This window comes from Camelus bactrianus, chromosome 7 (assembly GCF_048773025.1).
Source record: "Camelus bactrianus isolate YW-2024 breed Bactrian camel chromosome 7, ASM4877302v1, whole genome shotgun sequence".
Classification (NCBI taxonomy): domain Eukaryota; kingdom Metazoa; phylum Chordata; class Mammalia; order Artiodactyla; family Camelidae; genus Camelus; species Camelus bactrianus.
In genome coordinates this window covers 46,142,583-46,168,111 of record NC_133545.1, presented here as the reverse complement: position 1 = coordinate 46,168,111, position 25,529 = coordinate 46,142,583, and the positions used below count along the sequence as shown (strand labels likewise).

General features: G+C 40.0%; 1 protein-coding gene across 1 annotated transcript; it reads left to right on the top strand.

The window, feature by feature from the left end:
• The first annotated feature begins 472 nt into the window (after positions 1 to 472).
• GPNMB (glycoprotein nmb) lies at positions 473 to 25,000 on the top strand. The gene is made up of 11 exons (XM_010968617.3): positions 473 to 655; positions 7,771 to 7,923; positions 8,633 to 8,776; positions 10,540 to 10,704; positions 13,068 to 13,226; positions 13,537 to 13,848; positions 17,867 to 17,974; positions 18,736 to 18,838; positions 20,413 to 20,627; positions 23,381 to 23,477; positions 23,931 to 25,000. Exons 1-11 carry the CDS (start codon positions 586 to 588, stop codon positions 24,082 to 24,084), a joined length of 1,680 nt encoding a protein of 559 aa, XP_010966919.2. The 5' UTR covers positions 473 to 585; the 3' UTR covers positions 24,085 to 25,000.
• The last annotated feature ends 529 nt before the right edge of the window (positions 25,001 to 25,529 follow it).

Here is a 25,529-nt window from a genome sequence, read left to right as displayed (position 1 = left end):
CTTTCTGGCACAACGTATGTTGTTATCCACATATGTCATCCACAGTTTCAAGTGATTGACACTATCCCTGCCCATCTTTGTTTCTTCTTGGGGGAACGGGGTGTACAGCACCAGCTAGCACTGGGAAGAGCTGGCCATTTAATCACAGCCAAAGAAGCGTAAATGTGGCATCCCAGCATGAGCTGGGTGAGTGAATTATTTAAGGAACCGCAGCAAGTTGATAATTGAGGTTGGAGACTGAAATTTTATTTGGGGAAGGATATCAGAATGGGGTCTATGGAAAGGAAGTCCTTTTAATTAGAAATGTGGAATCACAGCACTGAAATGGCGTGCATCTGAAAAGTGAATAAATAGATGCTAAGAGGGAGTGAGTCAGAAGCACATGAGTAGTAAGTGGTTGAACTCCAGAGACCAGATCAAGAAACGCTGCTTAATCCCATCACATGATCTGCCCCGAGGCCCAGTATTTGATTAAAATAAGGAGTGGGGCGCAGCAGAAGCCAGAAGAGCACTGTTGTTCTTAGTGGATGGAGCCAGAAGAGTCACAAGTTAAACCTTGATTGCCCGGGTCTGTGAGAATTCAGCATGGAATTTCTCTGCTGTTTCCTGGGATTTCTGCTTCTGGCTGCAAGATTGCCCCTCCATGCCGCCAAACGTGAGTAATTCTCAGTTTCTGGGTTTAACCCGTTCTCTGGCTACTGGCTGAAGTGATGGGTTTGCCTAAAGTAACATGGTTTGAGCCAGAAGCCGGACTTGAGGAAGCAGCCACGCTCACTTGTTTCTTCTTCTGAAAATTGTTGGGGATGTTGAAACTGCAGTAAAATGCGTTCGGTTGCATTCGTTGCTTCAGGCTCTTCAAAAGCGAAAGGCGTGCAGCTCCTCTCTGGTGGAGGCTTTTTTCCATCGCAGATGCCACCCACTTTCTTGGAGAGGGTGGGAGAATGGGGGTATGAAGGGAACAGTCTCAGGCCTTAGAACAAAGCAAAGTTACCCACTAAATTTTGTCTGGTTTCCGTCCAACAGTGTAAAGCCCTCAGATGATTGGGAACTCGAGGCCCAAAATCCGGAGACAGGCTTTTGAATAGTCCCAGCCCAGAAGCTGTTGCCAGTCCTGCTGGTGTATTTTCACAGACCCGCTGAAGTTTGCTGCCACTGTAGGGAGGTTACTAAGAGAAGAGCTGAAGCTTTGGGTCTCTATTCTAGTTACACAGTAGAGGCTGGGGACTTTTTTTTTATTCAATTTTTATTACTCAGGTAGTCCCACAACCACCTTTGTGGAGCAGATGGTCCTTCACTATTCTACAGGCGAGGACACAAGGACCCGAGTTTTGCTTTTCACCTGCTGGGCCCAGTTCAGTGATCCTGGACACACGTGCACACCCTTCTCTCACTCCTCCTCTCCTAACGGGAGAGAAAAGCTCTGCAGTTAGGTGGTCCTTGGAGAGTTCCACCCAGGGCTGGCGGCTGCGGTGTGGAGAGGGGAAGGGAGGGAGCCGCTACTAGCTCCAAGTAACCCGCCCTAGGCCGCACAGCGGGTTAGGGGAAGAAGAAGGCTTCTGTGCCCACCGCTGTCCTTCCTCCCTGCTGTGGGGCTGGACCACGTGTGACTTAGCTCCACTGAGTTTTCATTTCCTTGTTTACAAAACTGGTTAAGAGGGTTCTTGTGAGATCAGTTAACAAAAGGTGCTTGGAGTGGGAGGTGTACTTGGTAGCAATTGTCTTCCCTCAAAGTACCTCGCAGGACAGACACTGCAAGAGCCTACAGTCCCAGAGACGGAGGGACAGGCCGCTGACAGGTCCGTGGGAAGCCCCTGCACCAAATTCTAGCCTTCTGCCCACCAGCACCCTCTTTGTCTACTCACTGAGACAGATAAGCCTGAGGTTGGCTGGCAGTTTGAGAGGAGTCCCAACCTATTAGCAACGTAACAAAAACCTGTAGGTGCCTGATTTCACCTTGCCTTAAGACTAAACATCCTGGCCAGAAAAAAATAAGGATGAGTGGGATTTAACAATGTATCAGACACCAAGAGATTCCTTGCCACTTTCCAGTCATAGCCCTGGTAAAAAGGAGGAAGGAGAAGACATTAACAACTGGCCTGGCCACCACCTGTATGCTGGTAGACCCAGTAGGGTGTCCAAAGCTAGAGGGAGCAGCCACAGGGGTGCTGGGTGTGACCCCATTTATCTCCATATCTGTTCTCCACATACACTCACATCTTTTTTTTTTCTTTTAAAATCTTACTATTGGGTTTTTTGGTTCTGTGGGTTTTTTTAAATATTTTTTATTGATTTATAATAATTTTACAATGTTGTGTCAGATTCTAGTGTAGAACACAATTTTTCAGTTATACATGAACATATATATATTTATTGTCACATTTTTTTCTCTGTGAGCTACCATAAAATCTTGTATATACTTCCCTGTGCTATACAGTATAACCTTATTTATCTATTCTACATTCTGAAATCCCAGTCTATCCCTTCCCACCTCCTGCCCTCTTGGCAACCACAAGTTTGTATTCTATGTCTATGAGTCTATTTCTGTTTTGTATTTATGTTTTGTTTGTTTGTGTTTTTTTTTTTTATTTTAGATTCCACATATGAGTGATCTCATATGGCATTTTTCTTTCTCTTTCTGGCTTACTTCACTTAGAATGACATTCTCCAGGAGCATCCATGTTGCTGCAAATGGCGTTATGTTGTCAGTTTTTATGGCTGAATAGTATTCCATTGTATAAATATACCACTTCTTCTTTATCCAGTCATCTGTTGATGGACATTTGGGCTGTTTCCATGTCTTGGCTATTGTGAATAGCACTGCTATGAACATTGGGGTGCAGGTGTCATTTTGGAGTAGGGTTCCTTCTGGATATATGCCCAGGAGTGGGATTCCTGGGTCATATGTTAAGTCTATTCCTAGTCTTTTGAGGAATCTTCATACTGTTTTCCACAGTGGCTGCACCAAACTACATTCCCACCAGCAGTGTAGGAGTGTTCCCTTTTCTCCACAGCCTCTCCAGCATTTGTCATTTGTGGATTTTTGAATGATGGCCATTCTGACTGGTGTGAGGTGATACCTCATTGTAGTTTTAATTTGCATTTCTCTGATAATTAGTTATATTGAGCATTTTTTCATGTGCCTATTGATCATTTGTATGCCTTCTTTGGAGAATTGCTTGTTTAGGTCTTCTGCCCATTTTTGGATTGGGTTTTTTTTTTTTCTTATTAAGTCGTATGAGCTGCTTATATATTCTGGAGATCAAGCCTTTGTTGGTTTCATTTGCAAAAGTTTTCTCCCATTCCGTAGGTTGTCTTTTTGTTTTATTTATGGTTTCCTTTGCTGTACAGAAGCTTGTAAGTTTCTTTAGGTCCCATTAGTTTATTCTTGCTTTTATTTCTATTGCTTGAGCAGACTGTTCTAGGAGAACATTTTTGAGATGTATGTCAGATAATGTTTTGCCTATATTTTCTTCTAGGAGGTTTATTGTATCTTGTCTTATGTTTAAGTCTTTGATCCATTTTGAGTTTATTTTTGTGTATGGTGTAAGGGAGTGTTCTAGCTTCACTGCTTTACATGCTGCTGTCCAGTTTTCCCAACACCATTTGTTGAAGAGACTGTCTTTATTCCATTGTATATTCTTGCCTCCTTCATCAAAGATTAGTGGACCAAAAGTTTGTGGGTTCATTTCTGGACTCTCTATTCTGTTCCATTGGTCTATATGGCTGTTTTTGTACCAATACCATGCTGTCTTGATTACTGTAGCTCTGTAGTATTGTCTGAAGTCTGGGAGAGTTATTCCTCCAGCCTCTTTCTTTTTCTTCAGTAATGCTTTGGCAATTCTAGGTCTTTGATGGTTCCATATAAATTTTATTATGATTTTTTCTAGTTCTGTGAAATATGTCCTGGGTAATTTGATAGGGATTGCATTAAATCTATAGATTGCCTTGGGCAGTGTGACCATTTTAACAATATTGATTCTTCCAATCCAAGAGCATGGGATATCTTTCCATTTTTTAAAGTCTTCTTTAATTTCCTTCATCAATGGTTTATAGTTTTCTGTGTATAATTCTTTCACCTCCTTGGTTAGATTTATTCCTAGGTATTTTATTACTTTGGGTGCTATTTTAAAGAGGATTGTTTCTTTACTTTCTTTTTCTGTTGATTCATCATTAGTGTAAAGAAATGCAACTGATTTTTGAACATTAATCTTATTTTGGTTCTGTGTTTTTAATTCAACTTTTTATTTTGAGGTCATTGTAAATTCACATGCACTTTTAAGAAATAATACAGAGAGATCCCCCTGTTTGTACCGTTTACCTGGTTTCTCCCAACAGTAACACCTTGCAAAACTATACAACAATGTCACAACCAGAGTGTTGACACTGATACAGTTAAAATACGGAACAGTTCCATCACCACAAAGATCCAAACCAACTTCCCTTCCCCACTCCACCATACCCCCAGTCCCTGGAAACCTCGAATCTGTTCTCCATTTTCATAATTTTATCACTTCAAGAATGTTAGAGAAATGGAATCATACAGCATGTAATCTTTGGGAACTGTCTTTTTTTTATTCAACATAATTTATTGAAGTTGTTGCATGTATCAATAGTGGGTGGTTGCTTTTTTGTTGTGTTTTTTTTTTTTATCAGTGAGTAGTATTCCATAGTATGGATGCACCACAGTTTAACTGTTCACCCATTGAAAGATTTCTGGGTTGTTGCAACTTGGGCGGTTATGAATAAAGCTTCTATGAACATTCATGGACAGGTTTCTATGTGAACATAAGCTTCCATTTCTTTGGGACAAATGCCCAAGAGTACAGTTGCTTAGTTGCAATAGTAATTAAATGCTTGGTTTAACAAGATACTGCCAAACTGTTTTCCAGAGTGGTTGAACCATTGTACATTCCCACCTGCAATGGATGAGTGATAGTTTCTCCACATCCTCACCTACATCTGATATGTCACCTTTAGTTATTTGTCTTTCTGATAGGTGTATGGTGATATCTCATTGTAGTTTTAATGTGCATTTCCCCACTGGCTAATGATATTGAACATCTTTTCATGCATTTTTGCCATTTGTACATCCTTACCTGTGAAATATCTGTTCAGGTCCTTTGCCCATTTTTCAACTGGGTTTTTTTTTAATAACATTGCACTTTGAAAATCCTTTATATGGTCTAGATGTTATTCCTTTATTGGAAATGTGGTTTGCAAATATCTTCTTCCCATCTGTAATCTGTCTTTTTATCCTCTTCACGTGGTACTTCACAGAGCAAAAGTTTTTAGTTTTAATCAGGTCCAGTTTATCAATTTTTCCTATCATGGGTCATGTTTTTGGTGTTCAGTCTAAGAATTCTTGCCTATCTATAGCCTGAAGCTTTCTCCTATGCTTTTTAATCTTTTACAGCACCATTTGTTGAAAGGCCATCCTTCCTCCATTGGATTGTTTTTGTCAAAAATCAGTAGGGCCTATCTGTGTGGGTCTATTTCTGGGTTCTCTGGTGCATTCTGTGGACCTATGTGTCTATTCATTGTCTGTATTTTTCCTTGACTTTTGACATTTAAAGTCAGAGGAGAAATCTGTGTTTGGATTATGCTTCTGAAAACACTGACTTTCACTCAGGATCTAAGGAAGAGGAAGACTATGTAACACTAGGAAAAACTGGTCCTGGGAATCAAAAGCTGAAATTCTTCATTTCCACTTGATTAAAGACAACTCTTAGTGAATCAGGTCACTTCTCTTGCCTTGAATTTCTTCATCTATAAATGAAGGGATCTGAACTAATCTTAGTTCTTTCCACATTGAACATTCTACCATTCTGTGACTTAGTTCAAATGAATTTGCAGTTACAAACATTTATTGATAAACATACATTTCCTGCTCTCATTTTGTTCCTATTTGAAAACAGATACTATCTCACAGTATCACACAGGACATTTGGTTTTTGTCTGACCTGAGGCCCAGAGAGGAAACATAGCCTGAAGTCACACAGCCTGTTTAGTAGCAGAACCTGGACTAGAAGCCAGGTTCAAAGTTCTTTTTCATTCCATCAGCCTCCCTTATAAGAAGGGAACTACATACAGCTTCCTCCTCCTACCAACAAGGAGGAATAGAAGACAGGCGTTAGTGGCATCCATTCAATATGGCTTTTCTGAGTGCCTGTTAAATACTGCGCCTCAAGGCAGGCGTCTTCCAGGGTTTAAGAGAAGAGACAGTGTTCCTGGCTCTGAGAGTCCATGGCCAGGCCAAGACACAAGACCATGACTTGATGAGAGACCAGTGTGATAGGGTATGATTAGGGGCTGGCTGAGGGTTATAGACAGTGGAGCCTTGGGCTATAACAGAATACCCAAATAGGTTGAGTAAGACATTTATTATCTTAGTCTGTCCAGAGGTAGGCTAGGCTAGAGCAAGAGCTCAGCAGCGCCACCAAGGACTCCTCCTTTCTATCCTTCCATTCTGACACCCTTGATGTGCTGGCTGGCTTCCTCAGATTTGTGCCCTCATGGTAAAATATGGCTGTCACAGCTCCAGGCATCACATTATGACACTGCTCTCTCCAAAATCAATTCTCAGGAAAAAACTGAATTTGTTCTCACATGTTTCTTTTTCTGAAGGCAGAAAACCTTTCCCAGAAGCCTTAAGCAGACTTCCTCTTAGCTTCCATGGGCCAGGATCTAATCATCTGTTCCTGCCCAAACTGTAAGGAAAGTGAGCCTCTGGAATTCTGAATCATTACAATAGAAACTCTGCCACAAGAGAAATAAAGAGGGAAAGTGCAGGCAGGAAGTGGCTGCTGGGAGGCAAACAACCAGCCTGCTACAATCCTCAAAGAAAAGACAGACAGACAGAGAGTGTGGCCACCAGAGTTGTCAGGAAAAGCAAAAAAAAACTGACATCGAATCAAGATTAGAAAGATGTTAAAAGAACTAGAATATGGGGAAGGTATAGCTCAAGTGGTGGAGTGCATGTGCATGAGGTCCTAGGTCCAGTCCCCAGTGCCTCCTGTAAAAATAAATAAACCTAACTACCGCCCCCTGCAAAAAAATAAAAGAACTAAAATACTATAAACCCTGGAGCTATTCAAAGCAAAACAAAAAGGTATAGCTGATAAGCCAGTTGGAGATAAAGTGGAATCCAAAAATAATCCCAAAAGGTGTAAGTGAAAAGGAATAAAGAACAATAAGGCAAATACAAAACATATGATAGTAGACAAATCCCACAATATTCATAATTATGTTAAAAATAAATTACCTGAACACTCCAAATGAAAGGTAGAGATTGTTAGACTAGATTAAAAAAACAAACCCAAACCAACAATATGCTGTCTACAAGAAACCCATTTCAAATATAAAATGTATATAGGTTAAAAGTGAAAGGATGGAAAAAGATGTACCAGTTAAACACTAGGCACTAATATCAAAATATTCTTCAGAACAAGGAATATTACCGGAGAAAAAGAAAGTCAATTCCTAATGATAAAAGGATCCTTTCATCAAGAAGGCTTAACAATTTAAAACCGAGTTTCAAAACACATAAAGCAAATACTGACAGCTGAAAGAAGTCGGCAGCTTGGCAAATACATAATTGTGGTTGAAGTCTTCACACATTTTTTAAAAAGCACCCTCTATCTGTTTGACATATTGGAAACATTATGTATGTGCTTTCCAATCTTATGAAATGAGAAGTTACTTTAAGCATTGTTAGGTAATACTAAATGCGGAATGGAGTAGACAAAATAATTTTTTCAAATATTGTTACAGGATTTCATGATGTGCTGAGCAATGACAGACCTTCTGGTTATATGAGGGAGCACAACCAATTAAATGGCTGGTCTTCAGATGAAAATGACTGGAATGAAAAACTCTATCCAGTATGGAAGAGGGGAGACTCTAGGTGGAAAAACTCTTGGAAAGGTAAATCAAAAGACTCAACCCAAACAACTGTAATTTCCTATTTCAATTAGTCTTGTAGATTGTAGACTCTGAGATCACAGGGTTCGTGTTGCTTGCACAAATGGCAGTATTATGGTTACCAAGTGAGAGGCAGCCAAATTCGGCAATATTTCCTTTATCTCAGCAATATCACTTTCTAAACCACACATACACACAGAGTTTAATCTCCTTAGAAATTTACAAATTTGTAGCTCTTGGAAGATTTTGGAGAGTGAGCAGACCTAGCCTCAAACTTATGTAACTATGTGGGAATGGGCATTTCAGAAGTTCTGAGACTCCGTGGCAGTCTTTAAATCTCTCAAAAGTGTGGTTTGTCAGAAAGTGAATACCTTTTCACTCACATCAAAGAATGAATCATTCAGTCATTGGTTTTGAAATTAAAAAATACAAACCTTTGATACTTATTTCATCAATCTAACTAAATGGATTTTTATTATTTAACTTAAATGTTCCTTCTGTGGTTAGAGAGTTCTTCAATTGGTCTTTTTTTTTTTTTCTTCTAGAATGTTATACTCTGAAAGCAAAAGTTAGGAATCCAGAAAATAATTTATTGTAAAAAGGCATAAGGATCCTCTGGTCCTTATTCATAGATCTAACTTCACTTTTTAAATTTATCTGTGAAAGGAAAAAAAGATGTTTGATCACTGAGCTCTACTTTTCTGTGCCCTAGGAGGCCGTGTGCAGGCAGTTCTGACCAGTGACTCACCAGCACTGGTGGGCTCAACTCTCACATTTGCAGTGAACCTTGTGTTCCCCAGATGCCAGAAGGAAGATGCCAGTGGCAACATAGTCTATGAGAAGAACTGCAGAAATGGTAAGGAAAGTTATTCACATCACAGGAACACGCTAGTTCTCCTAACTGCTAGAGACCCATCTCTTAAACCTTAATGCTCACAGGTAGTTCTGTAAATGCAAGATACTACAATCATCCCTTGTCACCCCCTCCTCAGGTTAGATGGCAGGATGGTGAATATGTCTGTCCCTTCATCAACATCAGCCAAATCCATTTCATCAAACTGGTGGCTCTCTGCTGCTGGGAACTCTCCTTAAATCTACATTGTCATGCCTGGCTTTTTCTTAGTGTCCAGTTGATTGGACAGAGAATACCTTGCTGATTCTCAGATTTTGGTTTTATCACTTAGAATTCTTTTGGCTGCTCAAAGAATAGCCAATTTGACAAATCTTTGTTGGTCAGCTCAATTTCTGCTCACGAGTATTTCTTAAGCTATATGGCTTGCACAAATGCTAAAATGTGTATGTATATTTTGGTTGTACTTTGCTCTTAGTTGAAGCAGATAAGCTCTTTGTACATATTAAAGCATATAAATGAACACAAACACATCAAGAGAAATTCTCCTTTTAGCCCTGTACGTTCTTAAAAACTCTGAACTAATTACTGAGATTCTTCAGTCAATATAAGACTATTAAATGCAGTTACCTGATTTTATTATTTGGAATGTCTATTAAACTGTTGATGTGTTTGTTTCTTATTAATTCATTATCTTCCTATGAGGAAAAAAATTCTGTATAGAAAGAGTTTGATAGTTAAAAATTGTTGTATTCTCTCTTTTTTCTAAAAAAGTTGATTCTTATGAACATTTCAAATGACAATCTAGCCCTCTGAGCATTTTTATATGAAAGAGTCTTTGTGAGTTATGAAAAGTTTTATGAAATCTCTATCACTCCTAAAGGGAAATAGAGATCTTTGAAGAAATTAATGACTCCTGGTGTTTAGGGCAGAGAAAGTACCAGGTGGACCAGGGACATCTCGCACTAGAAAACAAAGAATAATGGCGACATGCCACAGGGACACAGGAGGCAGCTTGACAGGCTCCTAATGGCCATGTTTGGGACAATTTAAAAATAAAAAATGATGGCTATAGTAGACTGATAAATTAAAAAGCTCTCCATAAATGTCAGTGACATGAAAAGCAAGAGGGTGAGGGGGTTGTTCTAGATGAAAAGATACTGATTATGACTTGTTTAAAATGCAAAATGTCATGCCCACACAAAAGTAGAAAGCAAGGCACGTTGAGATTCAACAACTTTAACATTTTCCCCTATTTGCTTCCATCTATCTTTTTTTCTGAATCATTTGAAGAAACAAGATAGCCAAATGTAGGATGTGACCCTTGATTAGACTGTGGTAGGGGTGGTGATGATGTGGTTATGTAGGAGACTGTCCTTATTCTTAGGAGATGTGTGCTGATTTCACATGAGTCAGGGAAAAAAAAGCTACAAATAGAATGTATCAAAATAAAAAGATAAAACATCCCTCAGTTTGGTTTGAATATGGTTGTGATTTGGATATCCAGTAGGCAGATAAATATATTAAGTGACATTCTCTAAACTTTCCTGAATAATTACTTTATATAAAACTCATTGAAATATAACATGTCAGCAGAAAAATGCACAGGTCATAAAGGTACCATTGGATGAATTTTGAATGTGAGGCTTTTAGTGGTCCAACTATATTTAGACTAGTTATGGAAAAATATGAAAATGTGCTTAATTCAATGATGAGCATTAGCATTCTGAGTCCAGATGACAAGCATGGCTTGCTTCTTTCCTGTTTAGATACTGATCCGTCTCCTGACCAGTATGTTTACAGCTGGACGGCGTGGACAGAGGACGGTGCCTGGGGAAACGGCACCAGCCACGGCCATCACGACGTATTTCCTGACGGGAGGCCTTTCCCTCATCCCCGGAAGTGGAATTTCGTCTACGTGTTCCACACACTTGGTTGGACTTTTGCAGACCCCCTTAGCTTCTTCTTTACCTTCCCTTAACCTTTTATGTTTTCTCTCTTTTCCTATTCTGTAACTGAGAATGATAACATTGAGAGTTTAACAAGTTACTCTGTTAACTTGCCTTAGCTGAAATGGAGGGTGAGGGATAAAAATTAAATTGATTAGCCTTGTGCAATCTCCAGGACACCAAAGAATTAAAAGGAGAAAAAGACAGATTCACCTTTTTCTCAAAAAAAACAAACTACTCTTTTTTTTTCCTGCCTAGAACAATAATATGAAAAAATACTAATATTTATTTATTTGAATGGCACGTGGATGGATATTTGTTGATTTATTCTTTCACTTTTTATGTTTTTAAAAGAATATTTAAGAATTCGGGGTGGGGAGGATATAGCTCAGCAGTAGAGTGCCTGCCTAGCATGCATGAGGTCTTGGGTTCAATCCCCAGTACCTCCATTAAAATAAGTAAGTAAATAAATAAAAACCTAATTACCTCCCCCTCAAGGGAAAAAAAGATTAGAAGAAATTTTTTGAAAAAAAAAAGTTAAAGAACTAAAGAAACTTATACTTTTTGTAGGAAATGTGGAAAATTCAAAAAAGCACAAATGAAAGATCAATCATAATTCACACCAAAGGTTATCACTGTTAACATGTTGGTGTTTCCTCTTCTAGTAATTTTTTTCTTAGTATTTCTTGTTAAAGATCATAATGTATACACATTTTTGCTCAATATCATGACTATGTCATTAAAATTCTTTATATACATTATTTTGGTGACTGCATAATATTCTATTATGTAAAAGCAAAATAATCTAATTGCTGTTCTTCTTTGACACAGCCTACATTCTTTTTTTAAACCACAAATGATATCCACTTTGCTTTAATATTAGTGAAGGGATTATTTTTAGAAGTAAATTTAGATTATTATGAGCAAAGCTGCTAGATTCTTAGTTAAAAATCTCAGCAGCTGCCACCTGGCTCTGAGTATTTCAAATCTGCTCCTAGTTGTGCAGACTCCAAATTTTTAAATGTTTTGTCTTTCTTCATGAATTACAGAGCGCTTCTCTTTCTTCAATTAATTCATTTACAAATCGAAACATGTTAGTAATACATTCTGGTTGAACAAAGTATAAAATATGTATCAAATATTATGCATATCTATTTAAATCAGCTGATTTAAAGCTGACTTTTTTTTTTTCAGTGCCTCTACGTCCTGTCAGTTAACTCCCCAAATGTCATGATTTCTTTGACCTGATAGTTTGCCTGGAGCCACTTAAGCTCACTTAACACTCCAGACTCTGTTTAGCCTTCAGTTCAGATACTGCTGTTTTCTTAATAGGACTGTTTTGAATTTCCATCTTCTGCTGAGGTCTCAGTTACCTGTTATTCTCCCCCAGCTAAGCACTGCCTCTCGGGTCTGTTTCTTGGTGCCAGAACTAACATTTCCTCCCGTATCACTAACCCCCGAGAGACGCCTCTCCCCCTACAACCTCCGACAGAACTGCCTCTGCATTTGCAGGTAAAGGGCGATCCCAAACTACATATCCCTTTCCTGACACCCCCGACCAGGTGATAAGCACAGTCTTGAAGCATCCCCAGCTCACAGGCATCTGTCTACGACACCTGTTGTACCACTGACACATCCACGCCCGGTTCTTCAAAAGGATTAGAAAAACCCTTGAGCCCTGAAGGAGAGGAATTACTTCCACTAGCTAGCCAGGGGCAGTGAGATTAAGGTTAGAGTTGGAGAAAGAAAAAGAAGAACTCAAGAGCACCCTGGAAATGTGTTTATGGAACTACTCCATATCTTTTTATACCCACCATACCCTATTTCTTTTTCATCACTTACTGCATTTTTATATACAAATACTGCTAGAAGGTGGAGGATCCTAGTCCCCTAAAAGGAAAAAAAAAGTTGCTTAATAATAAAGCTGAACTAGTAATATTATTACAAAAATAAGGTAGATTTTTGGGTAAATTTTTTAACTCCTGTGGACACCTCACTATTACATTAAATGTATTTTCAATGGGAAACATGTAGTTCAAGTGTCAGATGACTTATACAAATTATTTATTTGCAGACTAAGAACTAACTGTATTATCTCCCTAAACAGCTCTTTTCATTTTAACCAGCTACACGCAATTACATTTACATGATTATGGATTTGCTTTATAAGGTTTTACATAAAAATGAGCCCCATCTTCCTTTCTGCAGGAGCCAAGGCCACATCCCCAGCCTGCTTTTCCTCTCCCAGAACAATCTCTCAATGGCAGTTGTTAGTCTTTAAGACACAGCAACTTTCTATACTGATCATATAATGTAGCCAATAACTAAAAATTTTCATCCTCTCAAAGGTCAGTATTTCCAGAAATTGGGACGGTGTTCAGTGACAGTTTCTATAAACACAGCCAATGTGAGTGTTGGCCCTCAAATCATGGAAGTAACTGTCTACAGAAGACACCGCTGGGCATATGTTCCCATCGCCAAAGTGAAAGATGTGTACGTGGTAACTGGTAAGTGGTGTGAACTCTAAATTAACTGAAGATGAGGCACTTGGTATTGGTGATGTTAGTGGGTTCAGAAAGAATTAGAGCCAAGTGTTCTGAGTTAGGTTACAGTTCACCTGACTCCCTCTCGAGCTTATATATTAAATAATATATTCCATCTATGTTTTCCAGAATAACCTGGGAAAACTGTAGAAAATGTGCATCAGAAAAGGGAAAACAATACTGAGTTATTCCTAACCTAAAAGCATTATTGAAGTCATCCACTAAAATCAAGCAATCATGCATTCTTTCTTCCTTTTTTGAATTTGTCTTTTAGATCAGATTCCTATATTTGTGACTATGTCCCAGAAGAACAATCGGAATTCATCTGATGAAACCTTCCTCAGGGACCTCCCCATTATGTTCAGTGTCCTGATTCACGATCCCAGCCACTTCCTCAATGAGTCTTCTATTTCCTACAAGTGGAACTTCGGGGATAACACTGGTCTGTTTGTGTCCACCAGTGACACTTTGAACCACACATATGTGCTCAATGGTACCTTCAGCCTCAACCTCACTGTGCAAGCAGCCGTGCCTGGACCTTGTCCTGCGCCTTCGCCCAGACCTCCACTAACCACCCCTTCTTTGTGTAAGTACTTTCCAGGTAATTTTTGTTGGGAAGAGATTCTGCAGTGATTCTATTTTGTACCCGTTGATTTCCTTTTTTATCACCATTTTTAGAAGTTAGAATATAGAAGGAAAGAGAATGCATTTAAAGCCACTTGGTGACTTGCATACAACTCTTTGACCTTCCTAATTCTCACTGGCCTTTGTTATGCATACATGTGCTTCCCCCTTCTACATCACTACACTTCTGTTTGTCCCACTTTTTCCAGCCATGAGGAGACACACTGGTCCTTTATAAACATTCAGGCCATCCTGCTGTCCTTCCTCCCCCTCCCACAGTTGCTCCCCATTTCCATTCTCCTCCTCACCCTGCCCACATTTATCCCATGACCCATGAAAACTCAGCCATGCTTGAAGACAGTTTCCAGATGGCTCAAGAAAGAATGCACCTTGAAAATGTTTCTTAGCTAGCAAGCTGGAAAGATTCCAGATATTAAAATTTTTCTAGACACAAGGCATAGTTAATTAAATCTCACCTTCTAATAATAGTATATGAGGACATTCAAGACGTTCTTAAGAGTTTATTTCAAAAAGTGTTAGCGCCCATTTGATTCTGCACCCTACCCCATGTGGTCACCATCCTTCCCCACTCAGCCACTCATGAGTACATCTTAGCACCTGGGCATCCAGGAGATGGTAACAGGCTGACATCCTCTCACTGGACACAAGAGGGCGCCATCACCAAGTCTAGACAGAACTCTCCATGATGCTGTCCAGACTTCTGGCAATTGTTTTGGTTTTTTTTTACCCAAACCTGTTAGATATAAATTAGTAGGTGTGTTATTAATAAAAGATATATTATTAAATCAAGAATATATAAATCAAGAGACAATAAGATTTACTGATTTTGATTCTTTTTTGAAATGTTTTAAATTATAAAATGAATGCATGTTCCTTAGCAAAAATTCAATATAGAAATTTAAAATAAAAGTGAAAGTTCCTATTCATGCCCTCCTTCCAAGAGTTAAACCCTGTTAATAGTTGGGAGCGTTTCTTTCCAGAACTTTTTCTATGTATTTATAAACATAGTCTACAAATGTACATTAAGGTTTGTGGTTTTGATTTTTAGATGGATGAGTTCATGCAATATATATTGTTCTACTGTTTGCCTTTTTTCACTTAATAAATATCACAGACATCTTTCCATTTTCAGTACATGTATATCTAACTCACTTTATTCAATGGCGAATTTATTTAACCATTGTCTGATTGATGGATGTTTCATCCTCATTCCAATTATAAATAGAACTGCATTGAACAGCTCTAAACGTGTAGCTTTGTTCTAGTATTTCTGTCGGAGAATCAATTTAATTATCTACAAAAATTGATGGTCTTCTTAAGGGGACCGGGTGTGAAATTCAAAATAAATTACAGGTGCCTGTTATATCTAGAACTGTCTAGAAATTCCTGAATGGTAAAGGGCTTCATGTTGCGTTATTTAATATTAGTCTATTTTCAGTTGCATTTTCATAAATATAGCTTATTTTTCTTAGAACCTATTTATATCATAACGTGTAAAAAACATATTTTAAGTCAATGAAAAAGTATTTTAAATTTGTTATTATTTTCCATAGGTTAGACTATAAGATATAAGATAAGCCTTATGAATTAGTTAAATTTTACAGTGAAGGGGAGCTGCCTGGCTTTATCTAAGGATGTTAAATAAACCATAATCAACCCCCAAATGCCTTAAAGCAGCTGGGAGACTTGGGGCACGGAGGAATGCTAAGTAATGGGACCCAAGGTGGTGATAGGAGTCAACCCATGACTCGAGAAAGCGAGGTGGGGTATTTGCCCTCTGGAAGAGAGAGCATTTTCAGCTCTGCAGACCGTATGATCAGGCTTGGGTTATTGAACACTGGGTTATGATTTGACAAAAAAATATGTTGTCTCTACTTTGGTAAGTGGCTTCAAAATAGGTTCAGCTATCAAATAGAAACCAGGTGCAACCACAAGAGTGAGACAGAAGCAGAGTTGAAGAGGTGACTGAGGAAGATAATTACATTATAGGGCCAATAGGCATGCACTAGTTTTAAGCCACAGAATTCTCCTTCCTTAGCTAGCAGTGCCATTGATCATTTTTCAGACTTTTGTGAACAAATCTTAAAAGAAAAACTTTTGTAACACTGATTCTAATCAGTGTAATACTATATATATATTATATATATATATATATTTTATATATATATATATCATATATCATATCATGTAGAACTTTTCTGCTTTCCCAAAGAATCAAGGGGTCTCACACTGTTCTCTGGTTAACAGGGAATAGTGACTTAAGTATGAGGTTAAGTTAGTTTTTCTCCATTAGCCCTTTAATCATACCTTGACTTTATATGTATATTACATACATAGATATAGATTTGGCTTTATAGATATATCTGCAAAACTCCATATACATTTTTATAAGCATTCTAACAAAGGTAGAATTATTTATTATTTGGTGATTGTTTAGAAGAAGTTTTATTTTAAAAGATGGCAGGGTCATGATTCCATGTTCTAACTTGACAGATAAATTTTGCCCATCAAGAATTTTAAAAGAAGGAGTTTCCTAATTTCCTAGGGGAGAGCCAGCCATCTTTAGTACCCTTCACAAACAGATCTTTTGCTGCAGAGCACATCAGTTAAATCTTGGGATGGAATGAATGATTCCCCTGTAACTTCCAAAGGACTACCCTGAAACTCCGGGGACATTTCCAAGAGCCTGCCATGGCCAACCCTGCAGATAAACCACTGTGTTTGAATCTGACGTGGTGTTAGAACCTTTCTGAGTTTTACCCAAGTAGCATTTACTAAAGTGTGTGCCGTGGAGCACTCGTCTCCAGAGATGCTCTGAGAACTGCTCTGAGAAGGTCCCTCTGAACAAAGGAACATCACAGCCACGTTCATTCACCCACTAGAGGCTCTGAGGAGCCCTGGAGAAATCCCCAGCTTCATAGCCACATGTCCCTCCCTGTGTCAGAGAAGCAGCTCTTGTGAAGCTTTGATGCCCTTCCCCCCAAACTGGGCCCATTTTTATGCCTTTGGAAATTTAAGAGACAATAATGTTGTGTTTTCAGAATCATATTTTCTTTCCAGTCTTTTTATCTTGTTAACGGAACACCAACAGCTTAATTAGAGCTTTTTAAATTGTAACAAATAGAGCATTAAATTCTTTGTCTAATCATACACAAAGGGTTATTTTTCAAAAAGGTCTTATGTTCACTCCCTTCCTCCCCTAAACACTCTGCTCATCCCCTAAATACTCTTGAATGTAAGCTTAGAAGCTATAAGACATTCAAGCAAGGAAAGAATTGCCTTTTCCCATGTGGTTTTCTTCTTAATCTATTATGCACCCACCTTAATATTTAAAATTACATATCATATATATGTTATAGCACATCTATAGTTAAATAGATTTATAGAAGTACATATTGGGTTGAGGAAACTGGTATTTCTTAAGTATTTCCTATGTAGCAGGCATGGGAAGCAAGCTTTATATACCTTATCTTATTTAAGTTTCATAGTTCAACCCTAGTAGATCAGTAAGTATTATTCCTATTTTACAGATGAGCAAATTGAGGCAAAGAGATGTTAAATGATATGCCCATGCTCTCAAAAAGCTAAAAACAAAGGAAATAGAATTTGAGCCCAGAATACCTTCCTCCAAAATTAAAATATAATTTAATCTTCTATTGCCTGCTTTATTTCATCGTGGTTGTTATATGACACATTTTAATATGGCTTCTACCTTTCATTTGCTTGCATTTGAACAAGATATGGGATTGTGCTTACTTATATAATTTAACAATTTTATAATGCCTTATAGCTCTCATATTGCTATGAATTGTCATACATTTAGTTCAAGTGTCTACAGCAATTTAATAGGATAGAATTCTGATGTTTTCTAAAGAGAAGGTAGACAGGTGTTTAGATTTTTGTTATACTATGTATATCTTTTACATTCTCAGCAACTAATCTAAAATCTCATCACTCAGACTCTCCAGTGCCTGCTGGTAACAACCCCCTGGAGCCGAGGGAGATTCCTGATGAACATTGCCAGATTAAGAGATACGGCTACTTTACAGCCACCATCACGATTGTTGGTAAGACCAGCAGGGGAAGGATGTTAGCATCCACCTTGGGCTACCCACTCCCTTCCCTGATTCTTGAGGGCTAATGGTAGGGAGCAGAGGCCCTGACTCTGTTGGAGGTGATACCACGTATGTTTGAGCCAAGACTCCACAAGTTTCTAGATTCCTGCCCGCCTTCCCAGCCTTCCTTAGACATCCTGGTGGAAATGAACCCTCCATGAGGTCCACATTACCAACCAGCCTGCCTGGGGCCTGGATTCCCCACCCTGGGCCTCCCAGAAACCTGAATGAATGTGCCCTGAAGTAGCAAGTTCCCCCAGCTTCCACTTTTTCCCCTGGATGATTTCACTAAGCCACACTTCCTGTGTGTAAGAAAGGGGAAAGAACAGGGCCAGCACACGCAGCTGTGCACTGGGGGCCCTGCCCACAGGGGCCCAACTGAGGAGACAGGTGGGGGCTAAGCCGCCTCTGCAGGAGACCCTGGTCAAGGCCTGAGCCTGGAGCTGCATCCCCCTAGGGCCACCTCTTCCTGAAACACCTGCCCAAACACCTTTGACACGTACACAGCCTCCAGGGATAAAGGTTGAGGTTGGGCTGAAGAACAGTTCAGTTTGACTTTGCAAATGCTGCCAGACACGTGTCCAACCACGGGGTAGATTCCTGGGACACAGGAAGGCTGTGTCATTTTGCCTGGCCTTCTGACTTGGTAAGAAGTGGTTTGGTTTGGTTTGCGTTGTATTTTGATGTGGTTTTCTATGGGGTTGTTTCGTCAGAGGGAATTCTGGAGGTGAACATCATCCAGGTGACAGGTGTCCCGATGCCCAAGCCACAGCCTGAGAACTCCCTGGTGGACTTTGTCGTGACCTGCCAAGGGAGGTGAGTCCATCATCCCAGTCAGAGGACAGGACTGAGTGAGGATCCCGGGCTGAACAAAGGGCTTCACCCCTTAGTCCCCTTCTGAGCTGATTTAGATTCTAGTCCCTCAGTAATGAGCCAGGACAAGGAAGGACCCTCCAAGGTGCGCTCGAGCATGCATGTGTTTTGCTAGAGTTGAGCAATGCTCATTACCTTAAAGTGTTGATGAATAATAATTACTGGTTGAACACTTACCATGTTCTTAAACTTTTACATCTGTTTTATATCAAATCCTCACGCAATCCTGAGTATCCTCATTTTACAGATGGGGGCTGCCGAGGCACACGGTGATTATAGAACTTACCCAGGTGGCAGGTACCTGGCAGAGCAAGGCTCACAGGCTGAGTTCTGGTTCAGAGCCTCTTAAGCTCCCAGAGGTTCTTCTGGAGTCAGGGAAGCCTGTGTGGAATGACTGTGTCCTAGTGCTAATTAATAGCATTGCCTGGTAACCCCATCTCTCGTTACAACTTCCAATGCTATTTCTAATGCATTATCTAATTTGACTTCCTGTGGTTTGGTTAGACCTATGTATAATAGACTAAATATAAGTTAATTAATATGTGAATACTGTAGCAATTAACGAATTAAGTGTTAATATTATCTAGTTTACATATAATATGTAAATCAAGTAACTAAAGTGTACGTGTATGTGATGTATAAATTAATAAGACAACGGGATGGTATAAAAATGAGGCCTTGTTTGATAAAAAGGAAGAGCTGTGATGCTCTCCAGCTTTGCGGGAGAGAGTGGGATGAGGATGAAAGAAAACAGAAAATCCTGACTGAGGGGGAAGCTGCTGCAAGCAGCTGGGCCAAGTGAGAAGAGAGCATGTCCCTCCCCACACCCTCCCCAGGCCCAGCTTCAGAGCTAGTCTCTCCATGCGGGAAGTCTACTCAGAAGTGAACCTGTGGCTCAGATGTAACCCATGGCCAGGTAGCCTGATGGTTACAAGGACGCTGTTGAACATCTTTTTTTCAAGTCACAGCTCCACCTCTAACTGCTTGTGTAACCTTGGGCCACTTATCACCCCTCCCCAAGCTGGCTTGTCACCTGCTACATTAGGATAATATCACTTCCCTCTAAAGTCGTTGAGAGGAATAGACGAGACTCTGTTGTGTGCCTTGCACGCAGTGAGCACTGTGTAAATGGCTCTGGTGGCTTCTGCTGTTATACCTCTGCAGGACCCACGTGGGGCTGACTGGCATTTCATACTATCTTTGCTTCACACCTGATCTGTCTGCACCTTTGGGCTTTCTAGGGAGCCAAGAAGGAGAGGGAAGTTCCCAACAGCCCCTTGCCTTCGGGGACGTAATTTCTTCCTTCTCCAGCCCCAGGGCCTTGTCTTCCTGCGGATACAGAGGAAACAGTGGCTCACACCCAGGCTTGTCTAAGAGTAAATTATATGTGACAATTTCATGTCATATGCTTTGAGTAAGAATAAGATGAAATTCACTTTTATAGAAATGTAACAATTTTTCCTTTAAACTAATGTCATATTCCTCTCTCTCCCTCCTGGTGTCATTCGTGCCCTCAGCATCCCCACAGAGGTCTGTACCATGATCTCCGACCCCGCCTGCCAGATCACCCAGAACACAGTCTGCAACCCCGTGGATGTGGCCCTGGGTGACATGTGCTTGCTGACGGTGAGAAGGGCCTTCCGTGGGTCTGGGACATACTGTCTGAACCTCACTCTGGGCGATGATGCGAGTCTGGCCCTCACAAGCATCCTTGTCTCCATCCCTGGCAGAGGTAAGTTTGTTTTATGGTTGTTCGAACATTTATATTGCAGATAAAGTATGTGTCCAACACTACAGCTATTCAAGGCTTCACTCTCAATATTTAGTTTTATTTCAGTGTAAAATTCATTGAACTATTGTTAATGTGGATTTGAGAAGTGGCATTAAAATCCAACAGCAAATCTGCTTAGGGAAGGGATGAGAGAGAGAGATCCAAAGAAATAGTGGCCAAAGAAAAGCCTTCTGATGAAAAAAATCAGCTGTGATCATAGACCAATAATAATGGGATGTGATCACTGCTTGCTCAAATAGATTTGTATTTCAAGGGGAAAGTGTAAAGCCCAACATCAAAAAAAATAACAATGTTCTCCAGTTAAACTATAACAGGGAAGGCTGCTACCATGCTGTCATTAGAATCCACTTGGGCAAAAATGTAAAGCCAGGAGAAATGAGAAACAGGTGGACTCATGGCTCCCTTCTAACCTGCCATGTACCCTCTCTTTCCCTTCTCAAATTCCACCAAGCATGACACGAAGACAGAAACAAACCAATTTACTTCGTCCTTAGATGTTCACCAGAAAAAATACTCTTTGCCCACTAGGTGCTCAGAGAGATAAAATGTTAACAATGTGGATAAAGGAACTTCATTGAGAAATTTCCATTTACTGGTGGCTTCTAATTTTTCCCAACCCCCAGTTAGGACTCTACCTGGTGACTAACTGAATTCCACATATAACCAACTATGTTGAAAGATAATATTTTATCTCTTAGAAGTGCTGCATGGGATGAAAGGGATAGATTAACTCATGCACACATTACAGCACTTATTTTGCTCCTTAATTTGAGCATTGTCAGTATACAATCTAACTAACTCACAAATAACTCTTTTGGACTTGGAGCCTGTCTCATAAGGTAAAATATAATTAAGTATATATTTACTCATTAACTATATAAAAGGCAACTTTAACCTTATGGAAAGAAAAGCATAGGTAATCATACATACAATTATTTGCATGAGTGTTTATTTTTGGTTAGAGCCAAGGTGCATGTTTAACAACAAGAAAACAAGTATGCAAAGGTTCTCTGCTTCCTCCCTGATTGGGGTTCGTGGGACCTGGTGTGGACAGCTGGGGATCAGGGCGGAAAGAGGCAGCCGGAGCCTCTGTATCCATGTGAGCCTGGACCTTCAATGCCATCATGTCCCGGAGCTGCTGGGACTGCCTTTTAGAGCCATAACCTATTCTAATAAGCTTCCTCAGTTCGGGCAAACCACAATTCTCTTATCTGGATTAGATATTTAGATATTTGCTTTCCTTTAATCCTTCTTGTTGTGCGTGATAACTTTAGGTGTGAGCTGAGCCATTTTCAAATCCAAATAAAGGAAGCTCAGAGAGCTTTTAGTCCAGTGGGAATTATAACTTGATGACTTGGGTTTCAAAGTCAGAATTTCAAAAACCGATCATTGTTCAAAGGCAAACCCATAGACTTAGCTGAAATGACTTTCAGCCATTGATTCAATGAACATTCATGAAGCACCTGCAATACTTTCAACAAATATTCATTGGGAGTCCACTCCATGCCCAGCTCGGCTGCAGGCACCCGGCAGACAGTTCCAGATAGAGTGGGAAAACAGTGAGGAAGGTCTTGGCTTCTGTGAGCGGAAACAGATGACAAACATACGATGATATTGTGAAGACAGGAAACAAGGTCAGAGCATGGAGAGTGACATGCACTGGGGAGAGGGACAGAGGTTGGCTCTCTAGATTGAGGGGTCAGGAAAGTCCTGCCAACCCAGGAGCACCTGCTTGGTGAAGGGCGTCCTCCGAACTGAGACCTGAATTTCAAGAATGAGCAGCCCGTCTAGACCCCTGTATGTAGGGTTTAGGTTTTATTCTGTGTGTAAGGGGAGCCCCTGGTGGGGCTGAAGCATAATCTGATTGATGCTTTTAGAAGATGGCTGAGACTGCTGAGTGGAGCAAGGATCATTGGAAAGTCACGGTGGAAGCAGATAGACAATGAAGAGGTCCTCCCAGGGGAGAGGGCTGGTGGCTGGGACTGCGAAGGTGGCAGAGGAGATGGAGGGAAAGCAGACAAAATTCAGTTGTACTTGGGTGGCAGAGAAAGACAAGTTGATTTGCTGGATTCTGGGAGTACAGAGAAGACAGAATTCCCGCTTCTTGGGTCTCACAATCTAGTAGAGGAGAAATAAATGTAAAGAAGTCAGTGACACGGCGTGATGGAGGCAGAGGAAGAGGCAAGCAGAGAAGTGACAAAGGAAAGTGGGACCCGGTGCCCTCATGCATGTCTGGAAGGCATCCCAAAGGGGCAGACACTTGAGATGAGCTGGGGGAAGTACATTCCCGGCAGAGGGCACGGAGGTCGGAAAGAGCATGGGGACGAGGGGATTTCCAGCACAACGGCGAGGTAGGTGGTGGGAGATGAGGCCACAGGAGTGGGCAGGAGGGTCATGGAGGCCTTCCCTATGTGGGCGCGGCGGGGTCAGCTAAGACCTGAGCAGGTGTCTCCAGGACGTGACATCTCTCTCCTGAGCCCTTAACACAGTGTTCCAGACACACTAGCTCATTCTCTAAATGGAAGATAAGCTTCCCTAAAGACTATGTATTATGTAATGGAAAAGATTACTGAAAGCCCAGAGGGAACCATATATCTTCTGAGAGCTCCCTTCCTCGTTTATTTAATTACATTACAAGCAGCATGTCCTCTAGGTGGAAGATGTCACTAACGTGGTCTCGCTTCTGTTTTAAGACCCAGCCTTCTTTTTAAGAATGGCAAACGGTACCCTGGTCTCCGTTGGCTGCTTGACTGCTGTATTTGTCACTGTGATCGCCCTTTTGGTGTACAAGTAAGTTGCTGGTTCTAGCACTTTAAAGCACTACAGTATATTGTCAAAAATAAATAGCATATTTCTGCACAAATGGGCCATTTTCCCTTTTTTTTGCTTTCAAACATTTTGTGTGAGGGAGGAAAATCTTCCATTGAATAATGACTACTAAACTAGCCTATTAATTTTGCTGTGGTTTTTTTTTTTAGCCCTAAAAATGCTACCAAATGTCAGTAACTTTACCAAATTGTGTCAGCTTAATGTTTAACATATAATTTCAATTTATAGTAAGTAGGCACACTTCTTGCATGAAGCAGAGAAAATAAATATATTTTCATAAGAAGACATCAGTGTCTTGAAAACCATACATTTGGTTAAATGGAATTAACCCTTTTGCACTTGACATGTAGAAGATTGTAGAAAGTAACCAATTCCAGCTGGAGATCTTTAATATGTCTAATACATTGCTTTCAGAAAACACAAGGAATACAAACCAGTAAAAAACAGCACTGGGATCTCAGTCAAAGGCAAAGGCCTGAATGTTTTCCTCACTCGTGCAAAGACCATGTTCTTCCCTGGAAACCAAGAAAAAAATCCACTGCTCAAGAACCAACCAGGAATTCTTTAAATCTTCAGTCTTATTTCTGACCAACAGCTCATCCTTCAGTGCCATTTATGTGAGCTGTGCTAGAGTGGCTGACGATTAACTTTCTTCTAAAGATTACTGTAAAATATATATTGTGGTTTGGGAAGGTCCAATTTTTTTTTATAGGTTAAATGACATTTTAAAGAAGCAGGAATTGTACTAGACAGAGCCAGCCATGTTATATAACCGATGAAACCAATTAGCGGCGCTTTCTTTTATGATGATTTATGTTTCACTTATGAAGTCTTAGGTGATCAGTAGGATAGACACTCTGTGTCCAAAGAGTAGAGGAAGAAGGTACTATTCATCAGGGTCTGACCTAGGTCACCGGGAAGGAGAGATACTTTCTAGCTTTCCATATAACCATATGCATAAAACCAGTGTATTCCTGTACTGAATGTTCCGAGCTACCTGAATCCTGTTTCAATGAACATGCATGAGCTCTCAACAGAACAATAACAGGCAAGCCTTCAGTAGGCTTGCATGCTTGTTACACTAAAAAAAAAAAAAAAAAAACTCATCTAATAAGTAGGTGTGAATATTTTTGTGAAAACCTGCCCTGCCCAGCTGTGTAAAGGAATGGAATTCATTCATTCGTTTTATGTAGAACTTTCTGTATACCAGGCTTGTTGCCAGGTCTGTGGCCCTGCACCCAGTGTTGACATTCGTGTGTATATATCTGAATTTCTGTACACTCTGGTGAACATATGTGAAATTACATATTACGATTTTCCAAAGAAGGAAGCCCTGGTTTTCCTACTGATTTCTCTATGTAAATGATATAGAAACTTAATCAATCAGTAAGTGTTTTACCTCGAGTTGTAACTAAAATTACCCTATGTCCGTCATGACATTCTTTTTCTCCTTCCTGAAAAATAAAGTATGAAAAGAGACAAGATCTTGGAATCGTCATTATTTTTCCAATTCATTGTTTGCCTTTCAATTTCATTTATAGTTTTAACACATAAAAAGTTGGTGAATGCTGCCCTGTGGAGCACTGACAATTTCCTAAGTGTTTTATATTTTTAAGTCTATGTATACAGTATGTGAAATTTCAATACATTTTATATATAGAAATGTGTATAATCAGACTGATCTCAAAGAAGAGATTTTTCTATAAGCAATTGTTCTGGACTGTTGGAACAGTCAGTGTTATATTAAAAATAAAGGCGAGAGGATAGTTCTAGGTCACAGATCAGCAATTTTTTTTCTGTAAAGAGCCAGGTAGTAGCTATTTTAGGTTTCAGGGTCCATACCATCCCTGTTGCAACGACTCAACCCCATACTGCAGCACAGAAGCCATCATGTGCATCAGTGAAAGCACGGCTGTGTCCCAGCACAAGCGTGTTTACAAAAGTGGATGGCGAGCCAGATCTGGCCCACAGGCCATGGTTTGTGAACCCACGTAATAGACTAAAGGAGACTAA

Bases quoted from the DNA above. Each gene is read 5' to 3' on its own strand.
- GPNMB (XM_010968617.3), top strand. From the start codon at position 586: ATGGAATTTCTCTGCTGTTTCCTGGGATTTCTGCTTCTGGCTGCAAGA. The intron at 10,705-13,067 runs GTTGGACTTTTG...ATCCTCTCAAAG, and splicing joins CTACGTGTTCCACACACTTG to GTCAGTATTTCCAGAAATTG. The intron at 17,975-18,735 runs GTAAGACCAGCA...TTGTTTCGTCAG, and splicing joins AGCCACCATCACGATTGTTG to AGGGAATTCTGGAGGTGAAC.